The sequence below is a fragment of the Pelodiscus sinensis genome, chromosome 3, assembly GCF_052426305.1.
Source record: "Pelodiscus sinensis isolate ZL-2025 chromosome 3, ASM5242630v1, whole genome shotgun sequence".
In the NCBI taxonomy this organism is placed as follows: Eukaryota; Metazoa; Chordata; order Testudines; family Trionychidae; genus Pelodiscus; species Pelodiscus sinensis.
In genome coordinates, this window is record NC_143054.1 from 43,638,123 (window position 1) to 43,664,931 (window position 26,809).

At 44.7% G+C, this 26,809-nt stretch overlaps 1 protein-coding gene across 3 annotated transcripts; it reads right to left on the reverse strand.

Moving 5' to 3' along the window:
• Positions 1–970: 970 nt before the first annotated feature.
• On the reverse strand, positions 971–26,413 carry LOC102457087 (glutathione S-transferase-like). Of its 3 annotated transcripts, XM_006137754.5 has the most exons (8): positions 26,279–26,392; positions 25,163–25,314; positions 11,899–12,005; positions 10,043–10,094; positions 6,980–7,112; positions 4,236–4,377; positions 2,061–2,192; positions 971–1,393 (listed from the first exon to the last, which is right to left on the reverse strand). In XM_006137754.5, the coding sequence occupies exons 3-8, from the start codon at positions 11,983–11,985 to the stop codon at positions 1,271–1,273; spliced, it is 669 nt and encodes a 222-aa protein (XP_006137816.1). In that variant the 5' UTR covers positions 11,986–12,005; positions 25,163–25,314; positions 26,279–26,392; the 3' UTR covers positions 971–1,270. The 3 variants fall into 3 exon arrangements, with proteins under 3 accessions (XP_006137816.1, XP_006137815.1, XP_075779721.1); XM_006137753.5 differs by lacking the exon at positions 25,163–25,314 and having other exon boundaries at positions 26,279–26,413; XM_075923606.2 differs by lacking the exons at positions 25,163–25,314; positions 26,279–26,392 and adding an exon at positions 25,922–25,945.
• Positions 26,414–26,809: the final 396 nt, after the last annotated feature.

Sequence of the window (26,809 nt, forward strand, 5' to 3'; positions counted from 1 at the left end):
AGACAGCTCAGGACTGTTTTGTGCAAAAAAGCCCTGATGGCGATCAGGGCTTTCTTGCGCAAAACCGTATCTAGATTGGCATGGACACTTTTCCGCAAAAAGCGTCCGTGCCAATCTAGACGCTCTTTTCCGCAAATGCTTTTAACGGAAAAACTTTTCCGTTAAAAGCATTTGTGGAAAATCATGCCAGTTTAGACGTAGCCCAACTGTTTAGAGACCAGTAGGCATCACATCTCTCTTCCCACCCAACATCTCTTCAAAATGGACAAGCAGTGAGGAACTGAGCTCATTGGTGGCATAGGAAATTGTAACATCCTCCCCTCGCCCACCTTGGCAAGGTGAGGAGTGCAAGAAGATGATATGCACTCATCTTGGGTGGCAATTCCATCACTTATCTACACTTCAAGTTGCTTTATGATGGGTATGAAATCAAGGAATATAATCTAATGAAGAGCATGATCATGTGTCCATGTCCCTTTGATACTCAGTCATACGATGTATTTAATTACTTTGGCTTGTTAGCAGACAAAACATTTTAAATGAGAGTTTAACCCAAATTCTGAACATTTTAGAGATTTAAATAGTTTTCCATTTCTGCTTACAAAATACCAGTTACTGAAGAGTTCTGAGCACTAATGTAGGCATGATACTACTTTATGCAGCAAGAAGGGTTTTAGAATCTGTATGAAAAGCTTTCAAGGACACTGGTGACTGGGAGTACCAGTGTGATCAAAATCCAACATCCATTAAATACAAATGGAGGTAGTGTGGTCCAGTGGGAAAAGGAGAGGGACTCAGAAAGGAAAATTCCATTCCTGGACTTAAAGCCATGCAACAATGATCCCATGCCTCAGTTTCCTCGTTTGAAAAATGGGAATGATTGTGTGCACCCACTTTTCTAAAGCACTTCAAAAGGTACATCTGGCTCAATATTAACCTACCATGTATTGTAAATAAATGAACTCCATCAGAAAGTAATGCGTGTTTTATTTCAATAAACTTATCTTCCAATTACTTTTGTCTACAATACATATAACTATAATCTAGTTATAACCACTATAGTGACAATTGTGAAGCGTTGTGTTTCTGCATGCTAGCAATTAACGTGTCTTTCTATAAACTTTCAAAATTCAGTTTTATGGATTAAAGCCAGAAGAGCCCATTATAATCTAATCCAACTCTTAAATGTAAATGCAACATTTACAGCTATATTAACGATAGCTGAGCTAATATATTGTAGTTGCAGTGATTTTTAGTGCCGATATAGTGATTAGATGTTGAATATTTTCTTCACCTCTGCAATGAACTTGTCGTCTGCTGGTGGTTTCCTTTGGCTACCAGGCTGCAAGAATTTCTTAATTGTGGGGATGTTGCTTATTCTTCCTTTAAAAGCCTAGAATGAGTAGTAATAAAAAATTTTCAGAGTAAGGAAATAATATTCAATTGCATAGATTAAAATGAACAAAGTATTTAACAAAAAAATTCTAATCAGCAAACAATCAAACACACACACAAAATGCAACAATTGTTGGCACTTTATGGCCTGGTCTCCAGAAGAAGCTAGTACTAGCCATAAGATGACAGTTCCTTTTTTGCAACTTCTGAGGTTTCAGAATTTCTTTTGATCCAGATTGTGATGAAATTGTGTTACTGTTTGTTTTCAATTTGGGGAACAAAAGGCTGTGATATCTTGATGATCTAAGCACCAGCCTAAGAACTAGAAACCTATGTTCAAGTCCTTGCTTTGCTTTGAGTTTATCAGACCAAGGACTTTAACTTGAGTCTTTCACATCCCAGACCAATGCATGGGAGAATCTCCCTCTAAAACCAGTTAGTCTTCATCAAAATTAAAATTTCTCTGTTGAGCTTTTCAGCTTCAGTTCAGTTTCTTTTTGCTGAAAATGTTTTGAGCAGCTCTGCTCTTTCCATAGTATAGCCCATTGAGAATAAGGAGAGCTCGGGTGTTGCAGTGGGGCCAAGAGCTTAAACAGCAATACTTTAGATTGCACAAGAGATTCTGAATATAAATGAGTGTTCCTTGGTGGGAGCAATACAGTTACCTTTAACTGAGGGAATGGGGAGAGTATATCAGGCTTGCACTCTTCTGCCATTAAAATGGCTTCAAGCAGATGGACATCCGCCCAGCTAACATGGTTACCCACAAGAAACTCCTGACCATGATCTTTTAAAACCTGTGGAATGTGAGAAAACAGAAAGGTCTTAAGTGTATAAATGAAACTAGCTTATTTTGGTTAGGTATCAGTCTGTTAGTCCAAGCAAGAGGTCTGAGGTGATAAAATAGAAGATTGTGCACAATCAGAATGCAAAGCTATTTAAATTTAAACATGGCCCATGATCCAGCATATAACCTCCTCCTCAGCCATGGAAGCAGTGCAAAGAGAAGAATGGGGCTGTTTTTGGAAGCAGTTACAAAATAGTGGATGTGCACCTGATGTGCTCCAGGCCTTAAGTAAAAAGTGAGACTTCCTGAGTACCCAAATGTTTAAGCTATCACCACAAGACTCTCTGCATGAAGCAAGTTGTATTGCACATCCTCAGCACCCAAGCTGTAGAGGCCCACCCTCTCCTCCATGACCGGTGTGTGCGTCTCTTCTGAGTGTAGGTTTGGTAGTGCTGTCTGATCCAGCTCTGCTACATGCTATAGCTCCGTGTGAGGTTTATTGTGCTACTTACACACTGCTCATTATAATTTCATTACCTGAAATGGGTTGGGAATATAGTCAAGCTCTCCCTCATCTCAGTAAGAACATCACCCATGCTGTAAGCAAGGGAGCACAACAATAGAGCATATTAAAAAAGAGAAACACGTATTATTTAGAGTAGATGCTATTGCTCCGTGTGAGGTTTATTGTGCTAATTACACACTGCTCATTATAATTTCATTACCTGAAATGGGTTGGGAATATAGTCAAGCTCTCCCTCATCTCAGTAAGTACAGTCTCCTTTCTCACATCCTTCCCTTCCTTCCTTTATAACTGAATGACTGTCTAGCAGCTGGATGCAATGCTAACAGCAGATAGTTCAGAAGAAACATGACCCATCTTTAAAGCTACTAAAAGCATTGATTGCAGTTTTTACAAGTTCCTGGATTCCCTCGTTACTTCGCTCCCATTTTCGCTTTACAGGCACCTCTGCATTAGCCAAATAGCCAGGGAAACATGCTGCTGCCTAAGGGAACTGCAGCAGGGTAATCGATCCTTGAGAATCTTGACAAAGCAGTAGCTGATGCGGTATGTGCCTGGGGTAGAGACAATAGGTGATGTCATAACCTCCTCTGGGCCCTTGAGCCAATCAGTTCAAGGCTGTTTAGGATGCAATTAAGCAGCAAAAGCAGCAGCACCAGAATATCAAGTCCATACTGACTAAGCAAACCCCTGGATTGGGATGCTAGAGTCCATCAGAACCAACCCTCTTGTAGAATCAGCTCTTAGCAGCAGTTGTAAAAAGCTTATCACTGCTAGGCAACTTTATGGATGCTAACATGAACAACTGAATGTTAGAAGTTACTCTACACTAAATAAATAAACAAACCAGTCACTATGAGGGCATCTATTCTGAATAATTAACTGCTCCCTGCCCTGATGGCTACAAGACCAAGTACAATGTATTTCACTTAAAAACTTCACTTTTACTTCACTTAAAAACTTACAAAAATCAGACATAAAAATACAAGTGTCTCACAGCACACAATTACTGAAAATGGCTTAATTTCTTATTTTATAATTATAAAATAAATCAATTGGAATATAAATAGTATACGTACATTTCAGTGTATAGTACACAGAGCAGAATAAACAAATCATTTGCAGGTAATTTTAGTTTGCATGAACTTTGCTAGTGCTTTTATGTAGCCTGTTGTAAAACTAGGCATAAATCTAGATAAATTAATGCACCCCCTGGAAGACCACTGGTTGAAAACAACTGGCTTAAACTACTTTAGAAGAGCTGGATTCTGCCATCCCCACTCACAATGAACTGTGTTGTATTTTGTGGTCCTACAGAGACCAGCAGAGACTCTTCGTGGCAGAATTAGTAACAGGTTGTTGGCTTCCTTTTCACATCATCCTAGGAGGCTCCTCCATGTGGTCCTAGAGTCCTAAAACTCTACCTGCCCTGAGGAGACTCCCTTCTCTGCAAGGGAAATTTCAGCAAACAATGTCAAACTGTTCCTCTCTATGATCTGTGGTGTCTGAGCTCTTGCCTGACTTACTTACCTTTTCATAGACTGGGAAGTATCTGGTGGTAGCTCTCTCGATGATTAAGGCTAAATTCTTCTCCTTTGCGTCAGGTGGTTGGAAGGCAAGATACATGATCATTCCCATTAGATCTGTTGTTCCTTCCACATACATATCAATCCTGAAACAAGTATTTTTATTTTCCATTTAGAGGAATGAACATATTTCTGAACACCTATCTTCTGTCCAGTCAGCATTTATATTTTATTGCAATGTAATGGCAGGAATACTCAGGAGGATAACTCACTTACTGCACTACAACAACATTGATTTGACTGTTTGATCATTACCTATGCTATTAGAAACACATTAGACTAGAATGCCTCTGTCTTTTGCCCTGTGGCAAAAATAGCAATAACTATAGGAAGAGTAATATTAGAAAACTATCAATGTATGTTAGTTGTACTATTCAAAAGCTGTTACATTCTGAAAGTCAAACAAAATAACAGGAAAAGTTCTTCTCTGTTTTTCAACTAGCTACACTGCTGGTCAAAAGAAACCTTTTTGAATTTTGACCCAAAAAAATGGGCATTTTGGAAGAGGTTTTCAACATTTTGTTTTTTCTCTTTCAACCAGCTCCATTTTTTGCAAGTTGTTTTAGTAGAGGTACCAGTACTATATAACCAGCAAGAGTTCCTCAGAATATTTTGAGACTCATCATCTTAGGTTTTTGATTATAATAATGCTGACAAGGTAGCAATTGGTGGTACCCTAGACTTACATGATCAGCCCTACTATAGTTAAGGGTAGAATATGGCCTTTTCCTTGTAAAATGAACACATCTGTTTAGACAAAATTGATACCACAAATAATGAACCCCATAAAAGGATTCCCATTAAGTCAATTTTTAGAGAAAACACCATTAGTATGTTTTCTCAACATTGATGTTTTTGTTGTGACTTTGTTAGGGGAAGTGGAAAAGGCAAAATTCATTGTTCACGCATTAAGCTATAGAACAAACATAGAATCACAGAAGACTAGACCTGGAAGGGACCTTGACAGGTCATCAAGTCCAACCCCCTTGCTCTTACGGCAGGACCAAGCACCGTCTAGACCATCCCTGATTCTGTGAAACTATAACTCTTGTATACAATGAATCTTTGTCTAAGCAACAGGATATCAGAAAATTGTTTTACTTAGGAGACTGTTGTTTGTACATATGAATAAACCATGATCTACAGTAATTTTTAAGCTAACAGAAGTTTCCAGCTGAAAATGACTGTTTTTAAATTGAACTAACAGACATAAAGACACACCAGATTGCCTTCAATGATTAAGTTCTCTGAATTGCTCTAATTAAACGTGAAAGAAATCAAAGTAAGCATATGAGACCTTCATTATTATCCCATCAGGGACTAGTAGTTGCCTTAGTGCTTCTGGTCACTAAGTAACTACTTAGTGCTTCTGGTCACTAAGTAACTGAAGAAACCCTGTGGAGGGCCTTAACAAGATTATCAATTTGTTCACCAAAAGACATAGGAAACAAGCATTTAATAATCTAGCAGATAAACATATAATATGATCCAATGGTTGGAAGTTGAAGCTAAACAAATTCTTACTAGAAATAAGGTGTAAATATTTTAAAAGTGAGAGTAAGTATCAAGTTGTGCATTCTCCATCAATTTTTAGAGAAAACACCATTAGTATGTTTTCTCAACATTGATGTTTTTGTTGTGACTTTGTTAGGGGAAGTGGAAAAGGCAAAATTCATTGTTCACGCATTAAGCTATAGAACAAACATAGAATCACAGAACACTAGACCTGGAAGGGACCTTGACAGGTCATCAAGTCCAATCCCTTGCTCTCACGGCAGGACCAAGCACCGTCTAGACCATCCCTGATTCTGTGAAACTATAACTCTTGTATACAATGAATCTTTGTCTAAGCAACAGGATATCAGAAAATTGTTTTACGTAGGAGACTGTTGTTTGTACATATGAACAAACCATGATCTACAGTAATTTTTAAGCGAACAGAAGTTTCCAGCTGAAAATGACTGTTTTTAAATTGAACTAACAGACATAAAGACACACCAGATTGCCTTCAATGATTAAGTTCTCTGAATCGCTCTAATTAAACGTGAAAGAAATCAAAGTAAGCATATGAGAACTTCATTATTATCCCATCAGGGACTAGTAGTTGCCTTAGTGCTTCTGGTCACTAAGTAACTACTTAGTGCTTCTGGTCACTAAGTAACTGAAGAAACCCTGTGGAGGGCCTTAACAAGATTATCAATTTGTTCACCAACAGACATAGGAAACAAGCATTTAATAATCTAGCAGATACACATATAATATGATCCAATGGTTGGAAGTTGAAGCTAAACAAATTCTTACTAGAAATAAGGTGTAAATATTTTAACAGTGAGAGTAAGTATCAAGTTGTGCATTCTCCATCACTGACATTTTTTTAAAATCAGCACTGGATGTATTTCTAAAGGATGTGTTCTTGGAATTATTTTGGGGAGGGTCAATGCCCTGTGATATATAGGTCAGAAAAGATCATAACAGTTTCATCTGGCCTTGGAATGTATCAATCTACAAGTTAGATAAGGACCACAAATCTAAACTCTGAGTTTGAGACACCAGTGTTTTGACATATTCATAATTTTAACATACATGCAAGGGTGGAGGTTAAATTTCAAAGCTGATTACTCCTCTATCTATTTCAGGTAAATGTTAAAATAAAGGGTATTGTTAATAAGGATAATACTGTTGCAGTACAGTGCTCTGTCCTTGAGGTCCTTCCCATAGAGGTTGTATTTCCCTGCTATGTAGCTGAGAATGGCTCTGGTCTGCACCATCTTCATCCCATCGATTTCCACCATGGGCACTTGTTGAAACAGGAGATGTCCATCTTTGGAAAAGAAAAGAAGTTAAGTCACTCAGTCCTCACAAACTGTTGCATCACTGCAAGGCTCTGAGAGAAAAGTCCTTATAACTCACATGGACATCTCCAGTTATATTTGAGAGATTCTAAGCTTCTATTGCCAGAGTGAAGAAATATGGAATACACTTTTCATGCAGGCCACCTCGTAGCAGAGAAGTTGTCTCATGGACAAAACTCTTTTTCCCACTGACAATCCAGATTAAGCCAAACAGAAGAAAGATGTTCTTAAAATGCTACATACTACACTGTAGATAAACTACTTGCACATCTGCCAAAAAATAAGCTTTAGTATTTGTTATACAGTATTGATGTGTCACTATAGTACTTCACTTTTCAATGCTTGCAAATGCCTACCAACAGCATTTTAAATTAGGAAAGTAAATCAAAAGTAAGACCAAAGCAGACTGTGAAGAGCTTCAAAAAGATCTCACCAAACTAAGTGATTGGGCAACAAAATGGCAAATGAAATTTAATGTTGATAAATGTAAAGTAATGCACATTGGAAAAAATAATCCCAACTACAATTGGGATTTGGCTACAACTACTCAAGAGAGAGATCTTGGAGTCATTGTGGATAGTTCTCTGAAAACATCCACTCAGGCTGTGTCTACATTGGCATGATCTTGCGCCAAAGTGGCCGCTTTCGCACAAAAACATGCTGCCTGTCTACACTGGCGGGGAGTTCTTGCGCAAGAACACTGACATTCTAATGTGTGAAATCAGTGCTTCTTGCGCAAGAACTATGATGCTCCCACTCAGCAATAAGCCCTCTTGCACAACTGTTCTTGTGCAAGAGGCCAGTGTAGACAGGCAACATGAATTTCTTGCGCAAGAAAGCCCAATGGCTAAAATGGCCATCGTAGCTTTCTTGTGCAAGAGAGCATCTACACTGGCACGGATGCTCTTGCGCAAAAGCACATCTCTTGTACAAAGACACATGCCAGTGTAGACGCTTTCTTGCACAAATACTTTAACGCAAGAACTCTTGCATTAAAGAGTATTTGTGCAAGATCATGCCAACGGAGACACAGCCTCAGTGTGCAGCAGCGTCAAAAAAGCAAATAGAATGTTAGGAATCATTAAAAAAGGGATAGAGAAGAAGACAGAGAATATCTTATTTCCTCTATCTAAAGTCATGGTATGCCCACATCTTGAATACTGCATACAGATGTGGTTGCCTCATCTCAAAAAAGAAATACTGGCATTGGAAAAGGTTCAGAAAGGGCAACAAAAAGTATTAGGGGTTTGGAGTGGGTCCCACATGAAGAGAGATTAAAAAGACTTGAACTTTTCAGCTTAGAAAAGAGGAGACTAAGGGGGGATAGGATAGATGTCTATCTATAAAATCATACTGGTGGGGAAAAAGGAAGTTATTTACTTATTCTCACAATGTAAGAACTAGGAGTCACCAAATAAAATTAATAGGCAGCAGGCTTAAAACAAACAAAAGGAAGTTTTTCTTCACTCAGCGCATAGTCAACCTGTGGAACTCCTTGCCAGAAGATTTTGTGAAGACTAGGACTTTAACAGGGTTCAAAAAAGAGCTAGATAAATTCATGGAGGCTAGGTCCATCAATTGCTATTAGCCAGGATGGGTAGGAATGGTGTCCCTAGCCTCTATTTGTCTGGAAATGGATGACAGGAGGGGGATCATGTGATGATTACCTGTTGTGTTCCCTCCCTCTGGGACATCTGGTATTGGCTACTGTCAGCAGACAGGATCCTGGGTTAGATGGACCTTTGGTCTGACCCAGTATGGCCATTTTATGTTCTAACATTAAATTATTACACAGGTGGCATGGCCCGGTGTATTGCCACCCTCACTTTTATGCTGCCTCTAGTAGCATGGCTGGGCTGAACATCTGGAGAATGTAGCTACAAAGCCTGTCTGCAAAGATGAAGAGCCCTGGCCAAAGCACACCCGGGCCTACCTGAAGGCTGTTCCTACAGCCAGAGAATGCTCCCCCATCACCCAACCCACACGGCTGTGCCCCTAGCATCCAATTCCCCTTCCCCCCAACACTGGCATGGCACATGTGCCTGCGCTACAGAGACAGGGTGTCTAGTCTAGGGCAGAAAGACCTTCTTGCCCACCATCTGGGACTGCCTCCTCCAGCATCCAGGCCCCTCCAGGCATTTTCCACCACTCCTGAGGGACTAGCCCCCATCCAAGTCTCCCACACTAGGACTGTGCCCCAGTACCTAGCACATTATCCAGAGACTGCTCCCAGCCACCTACACTCTGTCCCCCATGCACCTCCTTGCCTGTACCCTAGCCCCCTGCAGCCTCCTCAGCAAGCCTGAGATCTATCACCTCTGCTACAATGTCGCTCAGCTGTGAAGCCTGCCTTGCCCCTGCAGTCCTAGTGCTGGGGAGCCTGCTCCAGCCAGGGTCACTGAACTCACAATCCTACTTTGGGAAAAGCAGGAGGAGCTGACACTGCTGGTCATGATCTTGCACCATTATTTTAGCACCCTCCCACCGGCTTTGCATCTGGGTCAGGTGCCACTCCTGCCCCATGCTAGTTATGGCATTGAGAATGTTCCCTCAAGTCACAACTGTGTGCTCATTGGGCCACAAGAGGCCTGCAGGTTGAAAACCACTGGTCTAGACCAATGTTCCCTCTAATTGTTTCCATCCATGTGCGGAATTAATTTTGTTATGTGCACCAAGGCATGGCAGATTTACACTTCCGGTAGAAACATATGCTGCTGTCTCTGGGCAGTATGGGCACTCTGCTAATCGGCTGGGCAGCATTTGAATATTTCCTGGGCGGCTGCCCAAGCACTCAGCTTACAGGAAACACTGGTCTAGACACAAATTTGCATCAGTTTAAAAAACACAGCTTTAAGTTAAACTGGAGCAAGTTTGTGTTCAGACTAGACCACAGACTCACCCTTACGTAACTTTTCCAAGTCTTCTTTTGTTTCCACAAACTGTTCTTCAAACTGGAAAACAGAAATAAAGAGGGTTGGACTGTTAAATTTCATGGATCATCAATTAATGGAAATTGCCTTTGGGTATTTTATTTAAAAAGCAGCTGATACCGCAGGGAAAATGTTGAGAAGCTACAAGAAGCAATTCTGCCTTTTATGTTTCTTGCCTTGATGTAAACATTAAAAATAAAATACATTTGATTGAGAATAGACTCTTTGCCCCTACATAACATGTTCTCTTGCAACTTATCTCCCATAGTAACATATATCACTGGAAGTCATAAAGAAGATTTTTCACTTTGTGTTGAGAAAGCCAAAGAGGAAAATGAATTCCTAGGAAATTATAACAATGCTTTCAAGCAAAAAATAAGCACAGAAATTAAGTCATACTAAGCCAGATCTTTGCTTAAGGTCAGTAATAGCATCATAGACTGGAAGGGACCTCCAGAAGTCATCTAGTCCAGTCCCCTGAACTCCTGGCAGGACCAAGCGCTTTCTAGATCATCCCTGGCAGATATTTGTCTAACCTCATAAATATCTCCAGTGATAGAGATTCCACAACCTCCCTAGGCAATTTATTCTAGTAGTTCAACACCCTGTCAGCTAGGAAGTTTTTCCTAATGTCCAACCTAACACTTCTTTGCTACAGTTTAAGCCCACTGCGTCTTGTCTTAGCCTCAGAGGTTAAGAACAATTTTTCCCCTCCTCCTTGTAACAACCTTTAATGTTCTTGAAAATGGTCATCTTCTTCCTTAATTTTCTCTTTTCCAGACCAAACAACCGTAGGTTTGTCCCAATCTTGCCTATATCATGTTTTCTAGACCTTTAATAATTTTTGTTGCTTTTCTTTTGACTTACTCCAATTTGTCCACATCTTTCCTGAAATGTGGTGCCCAGAACTGGACACAATACTCTAGCTGAGGCCTAATTAGCATAGAGTAGAACTGAAGAACTACTTCTCGTGCCTTGCTTATGATGCTCTTTCTAATAAATCCCAAAATGCTGTTTGCTTTTTTTGCCACAGTGTTACCCTGTTGGCTCATATTTAGCTTGTGGTCCACTATGACACCTACATCCCTTTCTGCAACACTCCTTCCTATTCAGTTACTTCCCATTTTGTATGTGTGCCACTTGTTCCTTCCTAAGTGAAATCCTTTCATTTCTCCTTATTAAATTTCATTCTATTGACTTCAGACCATTTCTCCAGATCATTTTGAATTAAGACCCTATCCTCCAAAGCACTTACAAACCTCCCTCTTCCCCAGCTTGGTATCATCCACAAACTGCATAAATGTACTCTCTATGCCATTATCTAAATCACTGATGAAGATCCTGAATAGAACCAGTTCCAGAACTGAGCCCTACAGAACTCCAATCATTATGCTCTTGCGCATGACTGTGAACCACTGATAACTACTCCCTGGAAACAGTTTTTCAACTGGTTTTGCACCCATTTAAATTTTATTTCCCAATCCAAGATCTCTTCCGTTTAATTTTTTGGAAAAGACAACAGCTAAATTCTCCTTGGGAAAAAAAAACCCTGTTATTATAAAAAAATGAAATAAATACATTCTACAGGACACAAAATGCCAGGTTCACTAATATCCTCAATGAATACTATTAGGATCATGTAAATAACATATAAGATAACTTATATGCAGAATTTTCATCCAGGTTCTTGTGACTCTTAAATATACTGACATAATCACTTATGTGTTAGGAGATGATGCTAATAACTAGTCCTTAGTCATATTTTCAAAACAGAGCAGGCATTTCAGCCATTGAGTAATTTGATCACTTTATAAGAAATACAAACCTCAACCCCAGCAGCTGCTAGCAGCCATCGGATAGATTCCATTTTCCCTCTTCCTTTAGTGTAGTGCAGTTTGGGTTTTCCAGCCATGTTTTCAGATTTCTCGTTGCCTGACAAATACAGCAAAGAAAATTATTTTAAAAGGAAGTATTTAATTTCCAGGGAGATTTTGAATTTTACCTGCCAATACAGCCAATATTGCTTGAGATGTATACAAGAAAGAGAGGTAATCATAATCCCCAAATCTGGATTTGACTCATACTTACTGCGTAATGGTTAATGGGTGCACAGAAGCCCTCATTCTCAGCCCACCAGGAACAGCCCCTGCCCGTGGGAGCCAGCATCCTCGGGCAAGGTTGGGACTGCTCCAGCCAGGCGGGAGTGATCCCCCTCCTGGCATTCTGCTTAGTCAGTTAACCAGTTAAAAATTTAACTGGTTAACTGATTAAATGGGATTTTACATTCCTACTTGGGGCGAGGTGAGAAGCATCACTCCATGGCTACTGCAGCTCTAGCGGACACAGCCAGAGGAGGGGTGCATATCCCCCAGCAGGGGCAGGTCCAGGTTTGTCTGCCCTCTTAACTTTCCAGTCAGAGTGAGGAATGCAGCAAACTCTGCACTCTCCTCTTGCACCCTGACAAAAGGGAGCAGCCAGCAATCTTCCCGTATGAACTGGGAGTAGGAGGGAGCTTCTGTCCCTCCCCCGCCCTCCTTACAGTGCGCCTGGGGGGCAATTCCGAAAGGGACAGTACCCCCTTCCCCCAGCGAGCCCCTTTCACTTGCCTCATTATTCTTTTTTCTGTAATATTTTATGAGAAGCAATCCCATGCCATGGACATCCCATTTTCCTGGCACCACAAAATGCTGACCTTGCTTTAAGTTATGATAAGAGGAAGCTGTATACCAATTTGGTGGCCCTACTGTTTAGGAGGAGTTCTTAAACAAATGGACTCACAGCTGGATGGACACACAAACACTCTCAAATACAGATTGTGAATAAGGCAACAGTGACTGTTTTTTATGCGACTGTGACATTTGGGGGTGCAATCTAAACCATTAAGTGGTTATGTCACTGACTGTCCTATAACTCTCAGTGCGTTAAATGCACTGCTGGTGTGGCTCTCAGCCCAGAGAAGCTAGCAGACAAGTAAACTGTCCCCTGAGTGTTTGTGTACGTTGCAGCTCTGATTCAGCACCCTTGGCCCCAGCAGCCTGCCTAGCACACATCAGCCCCATAAGTTAAGTGATACAAAGTAGAAGTACTAAGGGTTAAGGAAGAGTCACAAACAGAAGTAGGAATATGCTTTAAAGACTAAAACTTAATTTCAGCTAGTTACAGCCTTTGCCTAAGCAGGTTTCTCCCTATAATCAATTTCCTGAGACTTCAATCCTCTTGAACCATCTTTTACTCCTGGGGGAATTCTGCACAGCTATGTCTTCCAGAGATTTCTTTGTTTTCAGAGATTTCTTTGCTTTCCTGCAGAAAAAATGACTCTTTGTTGGGAAAAACAAAGGGAAGCCACAAGAGCAGTCACATACTCCTCCACAGTAGTACAGACAGTCAGCGACTTATGAACGAGTTATGTACCAAGCACTTGGTCGTAACTCGATCTGTTCCTAAGTCGGACCCCATTCATTTAAATGTGACCGCGCTGTTCGTAAGCGCGGATCGTGTTCATAACTCAGGGACACGCTTAAAGGGAGGTTGGTCGTAAGGACGAATGGTCATAAATCGAAGCATTTGTAACTTGGGGACTACCTGTACAGGTACATCCTTGTGGGCACCCAGAGCAGCCGACAGAGAGGTAAATCACTGGGGGAGGAAAAGGGGGTTCGGAATGCCTTAACCCAGGCTAGGTCACACCCAATTCTTCATCCACCCAACACCCACACATTTCAATCCCCCCCACCTGATCCTCACTCCCCTGCACCCAGAATGTCCCCACTAAACCTCCCTGCACCAAACTCCCCCCCACCATCTACTGAGCCTCACTCCCTGCACATCCTCCCCCTGTTGAGCCCCAATTCCACTACATCTGGATCCCCAATACCCACACCCACAAGATGGGTCTCACCCTGACACACCTAGAACCTCCCCCAACCGCCAACTGAACTCTGACTCCACCGAGTCCCATCCCCTGCACCCAGAATCCCCCACTGAGCGCCTTGCACTCAAGCCACCCCCCCCCCCATTGAGCTTCCCTCACTCAAATCCCACCCAGAAGAACCACACCCATTATGCCTCTGGACTACCCTGATGAGCCCTCCACACCTAGACTTCCCACCCCACCAAGCTGCACTCCCCCAGCATGAGACCCCACACACATCAAGCCCCTGCCCTCGATGATTCCCAACCACCTTTGCCTGTACCTACCTCCAAAATCCTATTGTCCCTGCACTGAGCCCCTGTGCTCCTAGACCTCCGTCTAAACCACCCGCACTGATTGCCCCACACAGAACCCTCCCACCTCACATCTGGACTCCACCACACTCGGATCTTTCCAGGCTGAGCCTGTCTGCCCACATCTGGTGCTGTGGGGCATGGCCCCCAGGCTGATTCTGGAGCAGGTCCGGCCCTCGAGCTGTGTCATGGTTAGGTATAAGTCGATGACAAGGGAGCAAAGGGGAGCTTTAGAGAGATCTCCCACCTCCATACAGACAGTGGCCTGTGCTCCACACTGCCAATCTGGAGTCTCCACATTCATGGACAAAATTTTCAGACTGATACAGAATTTTAAAATATTGCATGTAGAATTTTTATTTGAGGGGGGGTAGTCTGAATTCCCTCAGGAACATGACAAGAGTTGCTGACACAGCAGTGAGCCAAAATGGTCATCCATGTTATAGCCACACACTAGTGAACAAGTTTCTAGATTGAAGGATAACTGTAGAGCTTAAGTATTCAAGGGTATGTCTACACTAGCTCGTTAGTTCGAGCTAGGTAGGGTAATGAGGGCAAGCGGAGTTGCAAACGAAGCCCGGGATTTAAATATCCCGGGCTTCATTTGCATGTTCCCGGGCGCCACCATTTTTAAATCCCCCTTAGTCCGAATTCCGTGCCCACGGCTACACACGGCACGGACTAGGTAGTTCAAATTAAAGATCCTAATTTGAACTACCGTTACTCCTTGTGGAATGAGGACTAACAAGCTAGTGTAGCCGTATCCCAAGAGATCATTTAAATATACTGAAAAAAATAAATTTTCTGTTCAACCTTTAGTGCTCACTTTGGTCTTATAACTAGATCTGTAGGATGTATTAGAATAAACTATTTAGTCCCTCAGGTTCCAGTCAAAGGCCAATCCCCTCATGGGATCTGGACTATTCAGTCTCAGTAACCCAACCAATAAGCCCCCACTTGATGCAACAATATTTAAATGTGGCTTTGAGACTGACTGTAGCCTTTGGACCTTGCCCTGGCTTTAACAACTTCTTTTTCACCAATCTGTTCAACATCTATAGCTAAAGCAAAGGCAGTTGCATGTATGGTCCCCACCATGTCTATAAACACCATGTGGCAGAATACTTAGTAGGACATCTATGCAGGGACAGCTTCACTCACACACTGTGCTCCCTATTCCTCTCACCTCCCATCCTACAGCTCAGCTATCAGTAACTGGCAGCACAGAGCCTGCAATGCATTCAGTAGTTTCCAGTTTTGTTAACAATGCTCATGTCACAACAGCCTTTGCATTCTGCTGAGTCACCTCTGCAAGGACACAAAGGAAAATATTTGAAACCCTTGAGGACCATCAGCCTTAAGGCAAACAACACAATGACTCCCTTGTTAAGAGACAAAGTTTAATTATTTATGGAACAGGTTTTGCAACTTTTTAAAAATCTCTTATCATAGCTCAAAGGTTAACTCTTTGGCAGATAATCAGAAAAACACCAGTGAAATGGAGGCCATGAACAAGAGAGCTTGCCATCAGAGTGGTGGGATACGTTGCATCATTAGCTGTCTCTACCCAAGTCTCCCCCCAGGATGGTTTCCTCTGCAAGGCTCAAATTAATGACTCCTGCAATCACTATCAAGTTTTGCATTGAGTAAAGACAACAGAATTTGGTCCAGTCTCTCTCTCTCAGCCCTATTTTGTTCTTTTCATTCTGCTTTCAGGGATGGCAGGTTTGCAGAAATTGTGATGGTGTTCAGAATGCCCAAAGCTCATACCCCAACCTCCCTCCCCAACCTCCTACCCCCTACCTACCTATGGTCTCTGAGAGGGAGCTTGCGTGCTGGGTGCAAGCTCTGGGATCGGGCAGGGGATTGGGGGCAGGAGGAGAGACTCAGCCCCAAACTTTGGTGGAGCTGGGCCCCGGTCAGGAATATTCCTGGTTCCCGGGCATCATGGGCTCATAAACTCATCACCAATGTCTGTCTGCTTTCTGTCTTTTCCTCTGCCGACCCCCTTTTTACCTTTTCCCTAACAGCCTGCCTTCTCCCTTCCCCCAACATTGCTTCTTCCCTAGTACCTCTCCAAAGCCCCTGACCCAGCCTCCTTCTACACTCAAGACTTCAATGAGAAATAAACTGAAGCTACCACTCAGCAAACTGTACTTGTCCACTTAGCTCTGCCCCTCCATCTGCTCAAATTTGATCAGTAAATGCATTCTAGGGCACATTAATTTCACTCCCCCTTTCCCAGGAGTAGAGAAGGGAAAGTCAAATTAACACTTAGACACAAGAGTTTGTTAATACCAGCTGGCTGCTCCACTCAAAACATCCGGGGAGCGAAGAAGAGCAGTAGCAAAGAAATTTGAGGTGAAAAAGAAGTGCCCAACCCAGTTGCAGGGGGAAAACAACCTGGATATGAGTTTATTTGCAAGGGGCCCATGTCACAGCTGCTCTGAAACACAGGGGAATGGTGTAAGTGGGCTGGGGGGACTACTTGAGTTCCCTGCTCACCCCATGCTCCCTGCAGCACTTCTGCCTCTGAAACATAGCAAGAACTGGCGGGGCTCTTGCTACATTTCAAAGGTGGAGGTGCCCTCCTCGACTAATTGAGAAGAGGATGGAAATTCCATCCACTATTCAGTTAGTTGATTAATCTGCATTTAACAGCCCTACACTGGACCAGTGTATGTAACTTGCATCTGCTGGGACAGACCAGCAGGGTTTGGCTCCAAAAACAGCAAGTTGGATACACAGGATTATGGGTAAATTACCCCTCAAGGTTTTAAAACTTGAATTACAAATGGGGATAAAACCTTAATCTTTCTGCAGAGAAAAGTATCAGAGGGGTAGCCGTGTTAGTCTGAATCTTGCAAAAGTGGTGAGGAGTCCTGTGGCACCTTATAGACTAACTGAAGTGTTGGAGCATAAGCTTTTGTGGGCAAAGACAAAAGAAGTGGGTCTTTGCCCATGAAGCTTATGCTCCAACACTTCCGTTAGTCTATAAGGTGCCACAGAACTCCTCGCCGCTTCAGAGAAAAGTTATTTATTAGTTCCCATAATAGAAGAACTAGAGGACACCAAATGAAGTTAATGGGTAGCACGTTTAAAACTAATAAAAGAAAGTTCTTCTTCACACAACACATAGTCAACCTGTGGAACTCCTTGCCAGAGGAGGCTGTGAAGGCTAGGACTATAACAGAGTTTAAAGAGAAGCTAGATAATTTCATGGAGGTTAGGTCCATAAAAGGCTATTAGACAGGGGATAGAAATGGTGTCCCTGGCCTCTGTTTGTCAGAGGCTGGAGAAGGATGGCAGGAGACAAATCGCTTGATCACTGTCTTCAGTCCACCCTCTCTGGGGCACCTGGTGCTGGTCACTGTTGGCAGACAGGATACTGGGCAAGATGGACCTTTGGTCTGACCCAGTACGGCCGTTCTTATGTTCTGTTCAGATCAGATATGATCAAACTAGCTACAGGCATAAAGGGAAACAAGAAGACCTTTTATAAATACATTAAAAGCAAGAGGAAGACCAAGGACAGGGTAGGCCCACTGCTTAGTGAGGAGGGAGAAGCAGTAACAGGAAACTTGGAAATGGCAGAGATGCTCAATGACTTCTTTGTTTCGGTCTTCACCGAGAAGTCTGGAGGTGTGCCTAACGTAGTGAATACAAGTAGAGAGAGGGTAAGTTTAGAAGATAGGATACACAAAGAACAAGTTAAAAATCACTTAGGAAAGTTAGATGTCAGCAAGTCACCAGGTCCTGATGAAATGCATCCCAGGATACTCAAGGAGCTGATAGAGGAGGTATCTGAGCCTTTAGCTATAATTTTTTAAAAATCATGTCAGACAGGGGAGATTCCAGAAGACTGGAAAAGGGCAAATATTGTGCCCATCTATAAAAAGGGGAATAAGAACAGCCCAGGAAACTACAGACCGGTCAGTTTAACGTCTGTCCCAGGGAAGATAATGGAGCAGGTAATTAAGGAAATCATATGCAAACACTTGGAAGGTAATAAAGTGATAGGGAATAGCCAGCATGGGTTTGTGAAGAACAAGTCATGCCAAACTAATCTGATAGCTTTCTTTGACAGGATAACGAGCCTTGTGGATAAGGGAGAAGCAGTGGATGTCATAGACCTAGACTTTAGTAAGGCATTTGATACGGTCTCGCATGATATTCTTATTGATAAACTAGGCAAATATAACTTAGATAGGGCCACGATAAGGTGGGTGCATAATTGGCTGGATAACCGTAGTCAGAGAGTTGTTGTTAACGGTTCTAAATCCTGCTGGAAAGGGATAACAAGTGGAGTTCCTCAAGGGTCTGTTTTGGGACCCGTATTGTTCAATATCTTCATCAATACGCTTATTAAGTTTGCAGGTGATACCAAACTGGGTGGGGTTGCGACTTCTTTGGAGGATAGGGACATAATTCAAAATGACCTTAGCAAGTTAGAGAAATGGTCAGGATGAGGTTTAATAAAGAGAAATGCAAAGTGCTCCACTTAGGAAGGAACAATCAGTTCCATACATACAAGATGGGAAGCGACTGTCTAGGAAGGAGCATGGCGGAAAGGGATCTAGGGGTCATAGTGGACCACAAGTTGAATATGAGTCAACAGTGTGATGCTGTTGCAAAAAAAGCAAATATGATTCTAGGTTGTATCAACAGGTGTGTTGTAAGCAAAATTCGTGAAGTCATTCTGCCGCTCTACTCTGCACTAGTTAGACCTCAGCTGGAGTACTGTGTACAGTTCTGGGCACCACATTTCAAGAAAGATGTGGAGAAATTGGAAAGGGTACAGAGAAGAGCGACAAGAATGATTAAAGGTCTAGAGAACATGACCTATGAAGCCAGGCTTCATGAACTGGGCTTGTTTAGTTTGGAAAAAAGAAGATTAAGGGGGGACATGATAGCGGTTTTCAAATATCTAAAAGGGTGTCACAAGGAGGAAGGAGAAAATTTGTTCCTCTTGGTTTCTGAGGACAGGACACGGAGTAATGGGCTTAAAGTGCAGCAGGGGAGGTTTAGATTGGACATTAGGAAAAAATTCCTAACTGTCAGGATGGTCAAATATTGGAATAAATTGCCAAGGGAGGTGGTGGAATCTCCCTCTCTGGAGATATTTAAGAACAGGTTAGATAGACATCTGTCAGGGATGGTGTAGACGGAGTTTGGTCCTGCCTTGAGGGCGGGGGGCTGGATTCGATGACCTCTTGAGGTCCCTGCCAGTCCTATGATTCTATGATTCTATGAAAAGCTGGAGCCATATTCCTCCCCAGGCGAAGCTGTACAGCTCCATGCCCTAACCCTGCACGAGGCTGAGTCCATAGGGTCAATTGGTGTTGAACAATGTTTCTTAAGCAGTCGGAGGTGTGCCACGGAGAACAACAGAATTCAAAATGGCTGCCCTTAAAGGCGACCTTTTTTTTTCTCCCTCAATAACTTTCCCCCAATCCTTTTTTCCTCAATAACCTCCTCCATGACCTTCCCTCCCCCAACTTTTTTTTTTTTTTTGGTCAACAAAAAAATCCTTGGTGTGCCTCATAAAAAAAAATTATTGTTTGGTGTTCCTCAGTCTTAAAAAGTTTAAGAAACACTGGTGTTGAGGGTGCTCAGCCCCTTGCAGGAGACATACTGCACCACTCAGAAGCAGTTACCAAATCAAGAGTCTAATTTTTCCATCTATATAAATCCAGCTTTTTTTCTTTCATGGCAGCCAAAGGGCAGTTCAGCAATGTGCTGGCAACCCTGCCTTTTCATGGAGTGTAAAGTTCCTGTTTGGCCCAACAGCCGAAGGCAGAGAAATTAAATCTAGTGCTACTGCAGACTAGGGATATGAAAGTTTAACCATCTAAACGGTTAAGTGATAAACCTGCGAATATCACTTAGCGTTCATGTTACGTGCAGGCTCCCACTATGTGTGGGTAGCCAGCTCCCCATACCCACTGGCGGTGGGAACCCACCTGTCGCTCCCCATGTAACTGCTGAATTTTTCAGTGGTTACACAATTAGCTACACACAATTTAACATCCCTACTGCAGACAATCATAGACATGCCTTCAGGAGTGTTCCCTGAAAGCAGGGTGTTTGTGTAGCCACTCAGGAGAGAGTCATATACAGGCAGTCCCCGGGTTACGTACAAGATAGGGACTGTAGGTTTGTTCTTAAGTTGAATTTGTATGTAAGTCGGAACTGGTACATATTGTAGGGGAAACTCTAGCCAAACATTTCTCCAGAGCTCAGTTTTATTCTCCCACACCTCACTTCCCTCAGTCCTTTATTCTCAAGCTGCTGAGAAAAGCCGCTCCGCGTCTCCCTGGTCTGCTGGGGGGGGGGGGGAGGCGCTAGCTTCGCATCTCCCTGGTCTGCTGGGGGGAAGCAGCTAGTGCGGGGTTGCCTCACTCCGTTTGTAAGTAGGGATCCGATGTAAGTCGGATCCATGTAACCCGGGGACTGCCTGTACTGCCCAGCTGACTAGCAGAGCATCCACAGCTAAGTTATTGTTTCTTCTGGTGGTGCACATTCACATGCCTTGGTGCACATTTATTCTGCACATGGATGGAAGAAATCTGCACATGGATGGAAAAGATTAGAGGGAACGCAGTCTCTTGTGTGGCTAGGTGTCTGGTTTTCAGTTGAACATACGGTGAAAATGAACGAGTGACTAGGATGTGGGTGAACAAATGTTTGAAGAGAGGGGAGGGGAGATGGCATGAGCAGGATGGGGCCTCGGAGAAGAACTGGGGCAAGAGTGTTTGGCTTTGTTCTGTCAGAAAGTTGGCAACCCTAGAGAGAACTATCAACATGTCACAGTGTTAAACAACTCTCACAGTTTATTTTGCACAACTTGCAGCATTATCTTAAGGCCAATGTGGTCTATATGTCTGTGGAAGAAGAAATAAAAACCCCACCCCACATATTTATGTAAGGTTACATATGTACTCATTTCCTCTTCTGAGTATGTAAGCTGGGGATTGGACAGAGCTTTGGTTGCTCCTACTTGCTGGCCAGAGTAGTTGAATCAAGAGGATAATGGAGTAGGAGGACACCCACAAAATAGTTTAGACTCCCTATTTGGCTGCCATCTAACCCTGCAGGCACTTGAACTCACTAAGCACCTCCATTTCTGCTGAAAAATATCCCTAGGCCCTTACATTTCTGCCACTTGTTATATATACTGATGCTGTGCAAACATAACCTCAGGCATTTGGGAGCCTGCAGGAACAAGCTTTCCAGCCCTCATGGACTGGTTTATGCTCTAAAGACAGCTATGTATACAGTACAGGCAGTCCCCGGGTTACGTGGATCCGACTTATGTCGGATCCCTACTTAAGAACAGGCTGAGGGAACCCCGAACTAGCTGCGCCCCCCCCCCCCAGCAGACCGCTGAGACGCGCCGTGGTGGTCCCGCTGTCTGCGTCCTCCGCGGCGAGAAAAGCCACTCCGCGTCTCCCTGGTCTGCTGGGGGGGGGGGGGGCGCAGCTAGTGCGCCCCCCCCCCCCCCCCTCAGCAGACCAGGATTTTCTCACCGCGGAGGACGCTACTGGACCAACCCGGCAGCGCTACTGGACCAACCCGGCAGCGCCCCAGCTGTTCTGTCCCAGGCGTCCAGATTCAGCCGCTGTTGAAACTGATCAGCGGCTGATTCCAGGAAGCCCGGGGCAGAGCAGCTCTGCCTCGGGCTTCCTGTAGTCAGCCGCTGGTCAGTTTCAGCAGCGGCTGACTTGGGGACACCTGGGGCAGGGCAGCTGGGGTGCTGCCGGGTTGGTCCAATAGCGCCGAGGAGCGGCACTGCGGGACCAACCCAGCAACACCCCAGTTGCTCTGCCCCAGGCGTCCCTAAGAGCAGCTGGGGTGCTGCCGGGTTGGTCCCACCGCGCCAAGGGTCGGCGCTACAAGACCAACCCAGCAGCACTCCAGCTGCTCTGCCCCAGGCGTGTCCGATTCAGCTGCTGCTGGTCAGTTTCAACAGCGGCTGAATCTGGACGCCTGGGACAGAGCAGCTGGGGCGCTGCCGGGTTGGTTCCGGCTGCGCTGCACCTCGGCGCTGTGGGGACCAACCTGGCAGCCCCCCAGCTGCTCTTCCCCAAGTCAGCTGCTGCTGAAACTGATCAGCAGCTGATTCCAGGAAGATTCCGAAGCAGCTCTGCCTCGGGCTTCATGTAGTCAGCCGCTGGTCAGTTTCAGCAACGGCTGAATCTGGGACACCTGGGGTACAATATGTACAAGTTCCGACTTACATACAAATTCAACTTAAGAACAAACCTACAGTCCCTGTCTTGTACGTAACCCGGGGACTGCCTGTACTTTGAAGTTGTGGTGTGGGCTGGAGCTCAGGTTCTGAAGCCTTCAGGAGGGGCCTTCAGAGCCTGAGCTGCAACTTCAGAGCACTGTCTACACAGCTATTTTTACAGCCTGAGCATAGTCGATCTGTGCTCACTCCCATGGGCTCCCAAATAATGTCATCTGCCTGTCTCATGCCTAAGCCTCTGTGTAATGCTACCTCCAAGACAGAGGAAAAACCAGCACTGGCCACCTCCCCCCAATCAGGAAAAGGAATCCTAGTAATGACGATTGCTTATTATTACTAAAATTAGTGAGAGAACCATTGCTCCCTCCTCCCCTACCCACATCCCACCACAGTGTTTTAATGTTTATAGCTGCAGCTCTGCCACTATAATGCTTCAGAATAGATATTCAGGAAGGGTTTTCCCATCACTGTAGTGATTCCACCTCCCCAAGAAGCAGTAGCATAAGGTGACCATATTTCCCTAGTTTAGACTCCAAGGCGGAGGGGCAGGAGATGTCGGTGCTCAGGGCTTCAGCCCTAAGGGTGGGCTGCCAGTGCTCAGGGCTTCAACTCCATAATAGGGGGAGTGTGAAAGGAGCCGCTAGTGCGCAGGGCTCCAGCCCCAGAGTGGGGTCGGGGGAGGCTCTAGTGACTGAAGCTCCAAGTGCAGGCAGCTCCCTGTCCTCCCTGCCCCACTGCAGAGATGAAGTTCAGCCCCATACCTGGAGCACGGAGCGCTAGTGGCTCTTCTCACCTCCTACCACTCTGGGGCTGGAGCCCTGAGCACCAGCAGCTCCCTTTACCTCCCATTGTTTTTAAAAGTCGGGACACCGGGAAAAGAGATTAAAGAGGGACCGTCCTGTTAAAGATAGGATGGATGGTCACCCTATGGAACAACGCTGACAGAATTCTGGGGTGAGACTGGATTAACTGCATTGCACAGCGGTGTGGATTTTTCACACCCCTGAGTACATAGCTGGCTTGACCTAACTTTTCAGTTTAAACCAGCCCCTAGCAGGGTCCCCTACAAGCTGTGTGGCCACACAGCTATCCAAAAAACCCGGCTTCAGGGCTCAGGACTGCCACGCACAGAGCTACCACAGGAGGAGAAATGTAAAGAGTTAAATGGTTACCCAGTTACCCAGTAAGCATTCTCCTTACCGGCATACTTACCAGGTATCCCAGACCGGCCAGAGAAGCCCCCACCTACCGAGCAGTGAAGCAGGCTCGGCCAGGCTGAAGCAGCCCACGACATGCCACCCCCTGCCATAGCATCCTGGTTAACCAGTTAAACATACCATTTAACTGGATAATTTTTTAACAGAATTTTATATTCCCAGCCTCTATGCAACTCATGCCACCCTCTTTGCATCGAAGAGAAAGTCACAATCTTTGTTCAAAATAGGGATGTTAAATATTGGTTAACTGAACAGTCGATTAACCTCATGAATTCTTATTGGTTACTCGACTATTATATAGTTCCCGGGGGTGGGGCTGGCACTCATACAGTGCACTCCAGCCCCACTCCCAAGGAGCCCCCTGCCACTCCGCATTACTGCCTCTGTGTCAGATGCAGCAGCATGGGGTGCCAGGCAGGATCTGGTCTGGAAGGGGAGCCAGTTTAAAAACCAGCTCCCCTCAGAGACTGGCTGTCCATTGCCCCGCACCGCTGCGTCTGATACAAAGGCAACAGAGAATGGTGGCAGCAGCCCCTGTCCAAGGAGGGAGGGAAGGGTCTGAGCTCCTGGACCTGGCATAAGCTGGAACTGAGCAGGGCTGCCCGCCCTCCTGGCTCCTGATACACTTTAAATGCAGAGCCACAGCGGGGGTAAGTTCCAGACCCAGAGCAAGCCAGGACTGAGCTGGACTGCTGGCCAGCCTGCTAAAAATGTACTGACAAAGGGTGGGGGGGAAATCATAGAATACTAGGACTGGAAGGGACCTCGAGAGGTCATCGAGTCCAGTCCCCTGCCCTCATGGCAGGACCAAATACTGTCTAGACCATCCCTGATAGACATTTATCTAACCTACTCTTAAATATCTCCAGAGATGGGGATTCCACAACCTCCCTGGGCAATTTATTCCAGTGTTTGACTACCCTGACAGGAACTTTTTCCTAATGTCCAACCTAAACCTCCCTTGCTGCAGTTTAAGCCCATTGCTTAACCGATATATAGCATTAACCGATAAGTTTTTGCCTAATGGTTAATTGTCTACACTATTACATCCCTAGTTCAAAACTCTTAAAAGTATTTATTTAATGCCTAACTAGCTAACGTTTGAGGATCTGGGGCCAAGTTTTTAGTGTTAAATACATATACACACTCTCCAATAAGATTTAAAATATACACAATGGGCATTTATGGCTTGTCTGGCTTCAGTGAGTGTTGTGAGTGCTCAGCATGTCTGAGACTCAAACTTTTATTTGGATGTCAAAGTGTTAAAAGTAAAGTATGCATAGAAAGAAAAATAAATCTCTTCTGGTGCATACAAACAAAAGTACAGTTGGACAATAAAATTAGAAGTCTGGACTAATTCAAAGAAAAAAGTTACATAATGGAACTACAGCTATTACCTTACTAAATTGCAGCTATACCTAGAAGAGGGTTATGAAATTACTGTGTGCTTTAAATGTTGTGGAGTCTGACAGCTCTTCAGCTACCAGCCAGAGGTCTGAAGATGCAGAAACAAACTTTTTGGAACAAAGACTCGGTTTCAATGACTTTCCTGTTTTGGAAAAAGTTTCAAAATGATCAGCATCCTGTTTTGACATTTTTCAAGACTCAAATGTACATTTTTAAAGTTTGAAATAATTTGTTTAGAAATTTAAGTTAACCATAAAAGACAAACCAAAATGTTTCATTTGCAATGACCTGATTTCCCTTCCTGACTCCACCTTTTTCAGATTTATGGTTCATGAAAAATTGAGATATTTACTTTGTCCCAATCTGGGACTAGAAAAGTTTTTGAAACCCCAGGAATTCATTTTGGTTGGAGACATTCCTGGATGTTTCATCACATCACGTAATCTCTAACTAAAAATTAATCTTGAATTCCTGCAGACTCCAGAAGAATCCTGGGGGGGAGTCAACCCTGTTTAATAGAAAAAGCATTCCTTGCCCAAAGCTAGTGGGATCCCAGCCCACCCCACCCCACGCTGACATTGCTGAAGGGGAGGGGAGCTGGGAATCGCTCTCTCCTCTGCTGGAGGCATCTCTGCACCAAACGCTCCCGGGCTTTAATCCACAGCCGCCCGGGCTCCGAGCTCAGCCCGCCCCGCACACAAACGCGTTGTTACAGAAAGGTGCGCGCTGGCCTGTCCGCGCCGTCTGACCTGCGTACACAGGGCCAGGCCAGCTAGCCAGGGGAGCCGCCGGACCGCAGCGCCTCCGGGCCCTGCCTCCCCTCCGAGCCGGACCGGGGACAGCTGTGGGGAGTCCCGCCCTGCTCTCCTGGCCCCGGTTCCGCGGCTCTCCCGCCGCCCCCTACGTGCGCTCCCTCTGCCCCGCCTCAGCCACAGCACGCCCGCCAGGGTCCGTCCCGCTCTCCTGCCCGGGGGTCCCTTCGCCCCCGGCTCCCCCGGGCGCCACTTGCCCGGCAGGCAGCACCCCCGCCCGCTACACCAGTGCGCCGCCTACTCCCCAGCGCTACCCGGCAGGGGCAGGAGCGCGGAGCCGGTCCGCGCACTGACCTCGCACTGCCGCCTCGCTCCTCGGACACGGACAGCGAGAGAGTTTGGCCGCCGCCTGCCTCCAGCCGTGACTGGCTCCTCCTCCTGAGAGGCCTCTGCTCTCAATCCCTGTGAGGGGAAGCGACTCCCCTGGCCCCTCTCCGTTTCCAAGTCTCTCTCCCCCATCAGTGCGAGGGAGGGAGGCCTGGTTGTTGTCCCAAATGATTTGTTTGCTTGTTTGTTTTAAATGGATGTTTTCCGTGCTGCTGGCCCCTGATTCCTGGCCTTGTTTGGCTTGAGAAATTCAGCGCTATGGAGCCTTTGCTCCAAAACGTTAGACCAAAACCGAGGGAACAGCTGCTCCTTGGTTTAGAACAGGGGTGTCCAAACTTTTTTCAAAGAGGGCCAGATTTGATGAAGTGAACATGCGTGAGGGCCGACCATTTTGCCTGACATTCTTTGAACCATTAAAATTAAATGCAAATTAACTATTTTATGCAAAGTTTATTGCAAACGGCATACTTTTCATTTCGTCACATGGATGACAAATCT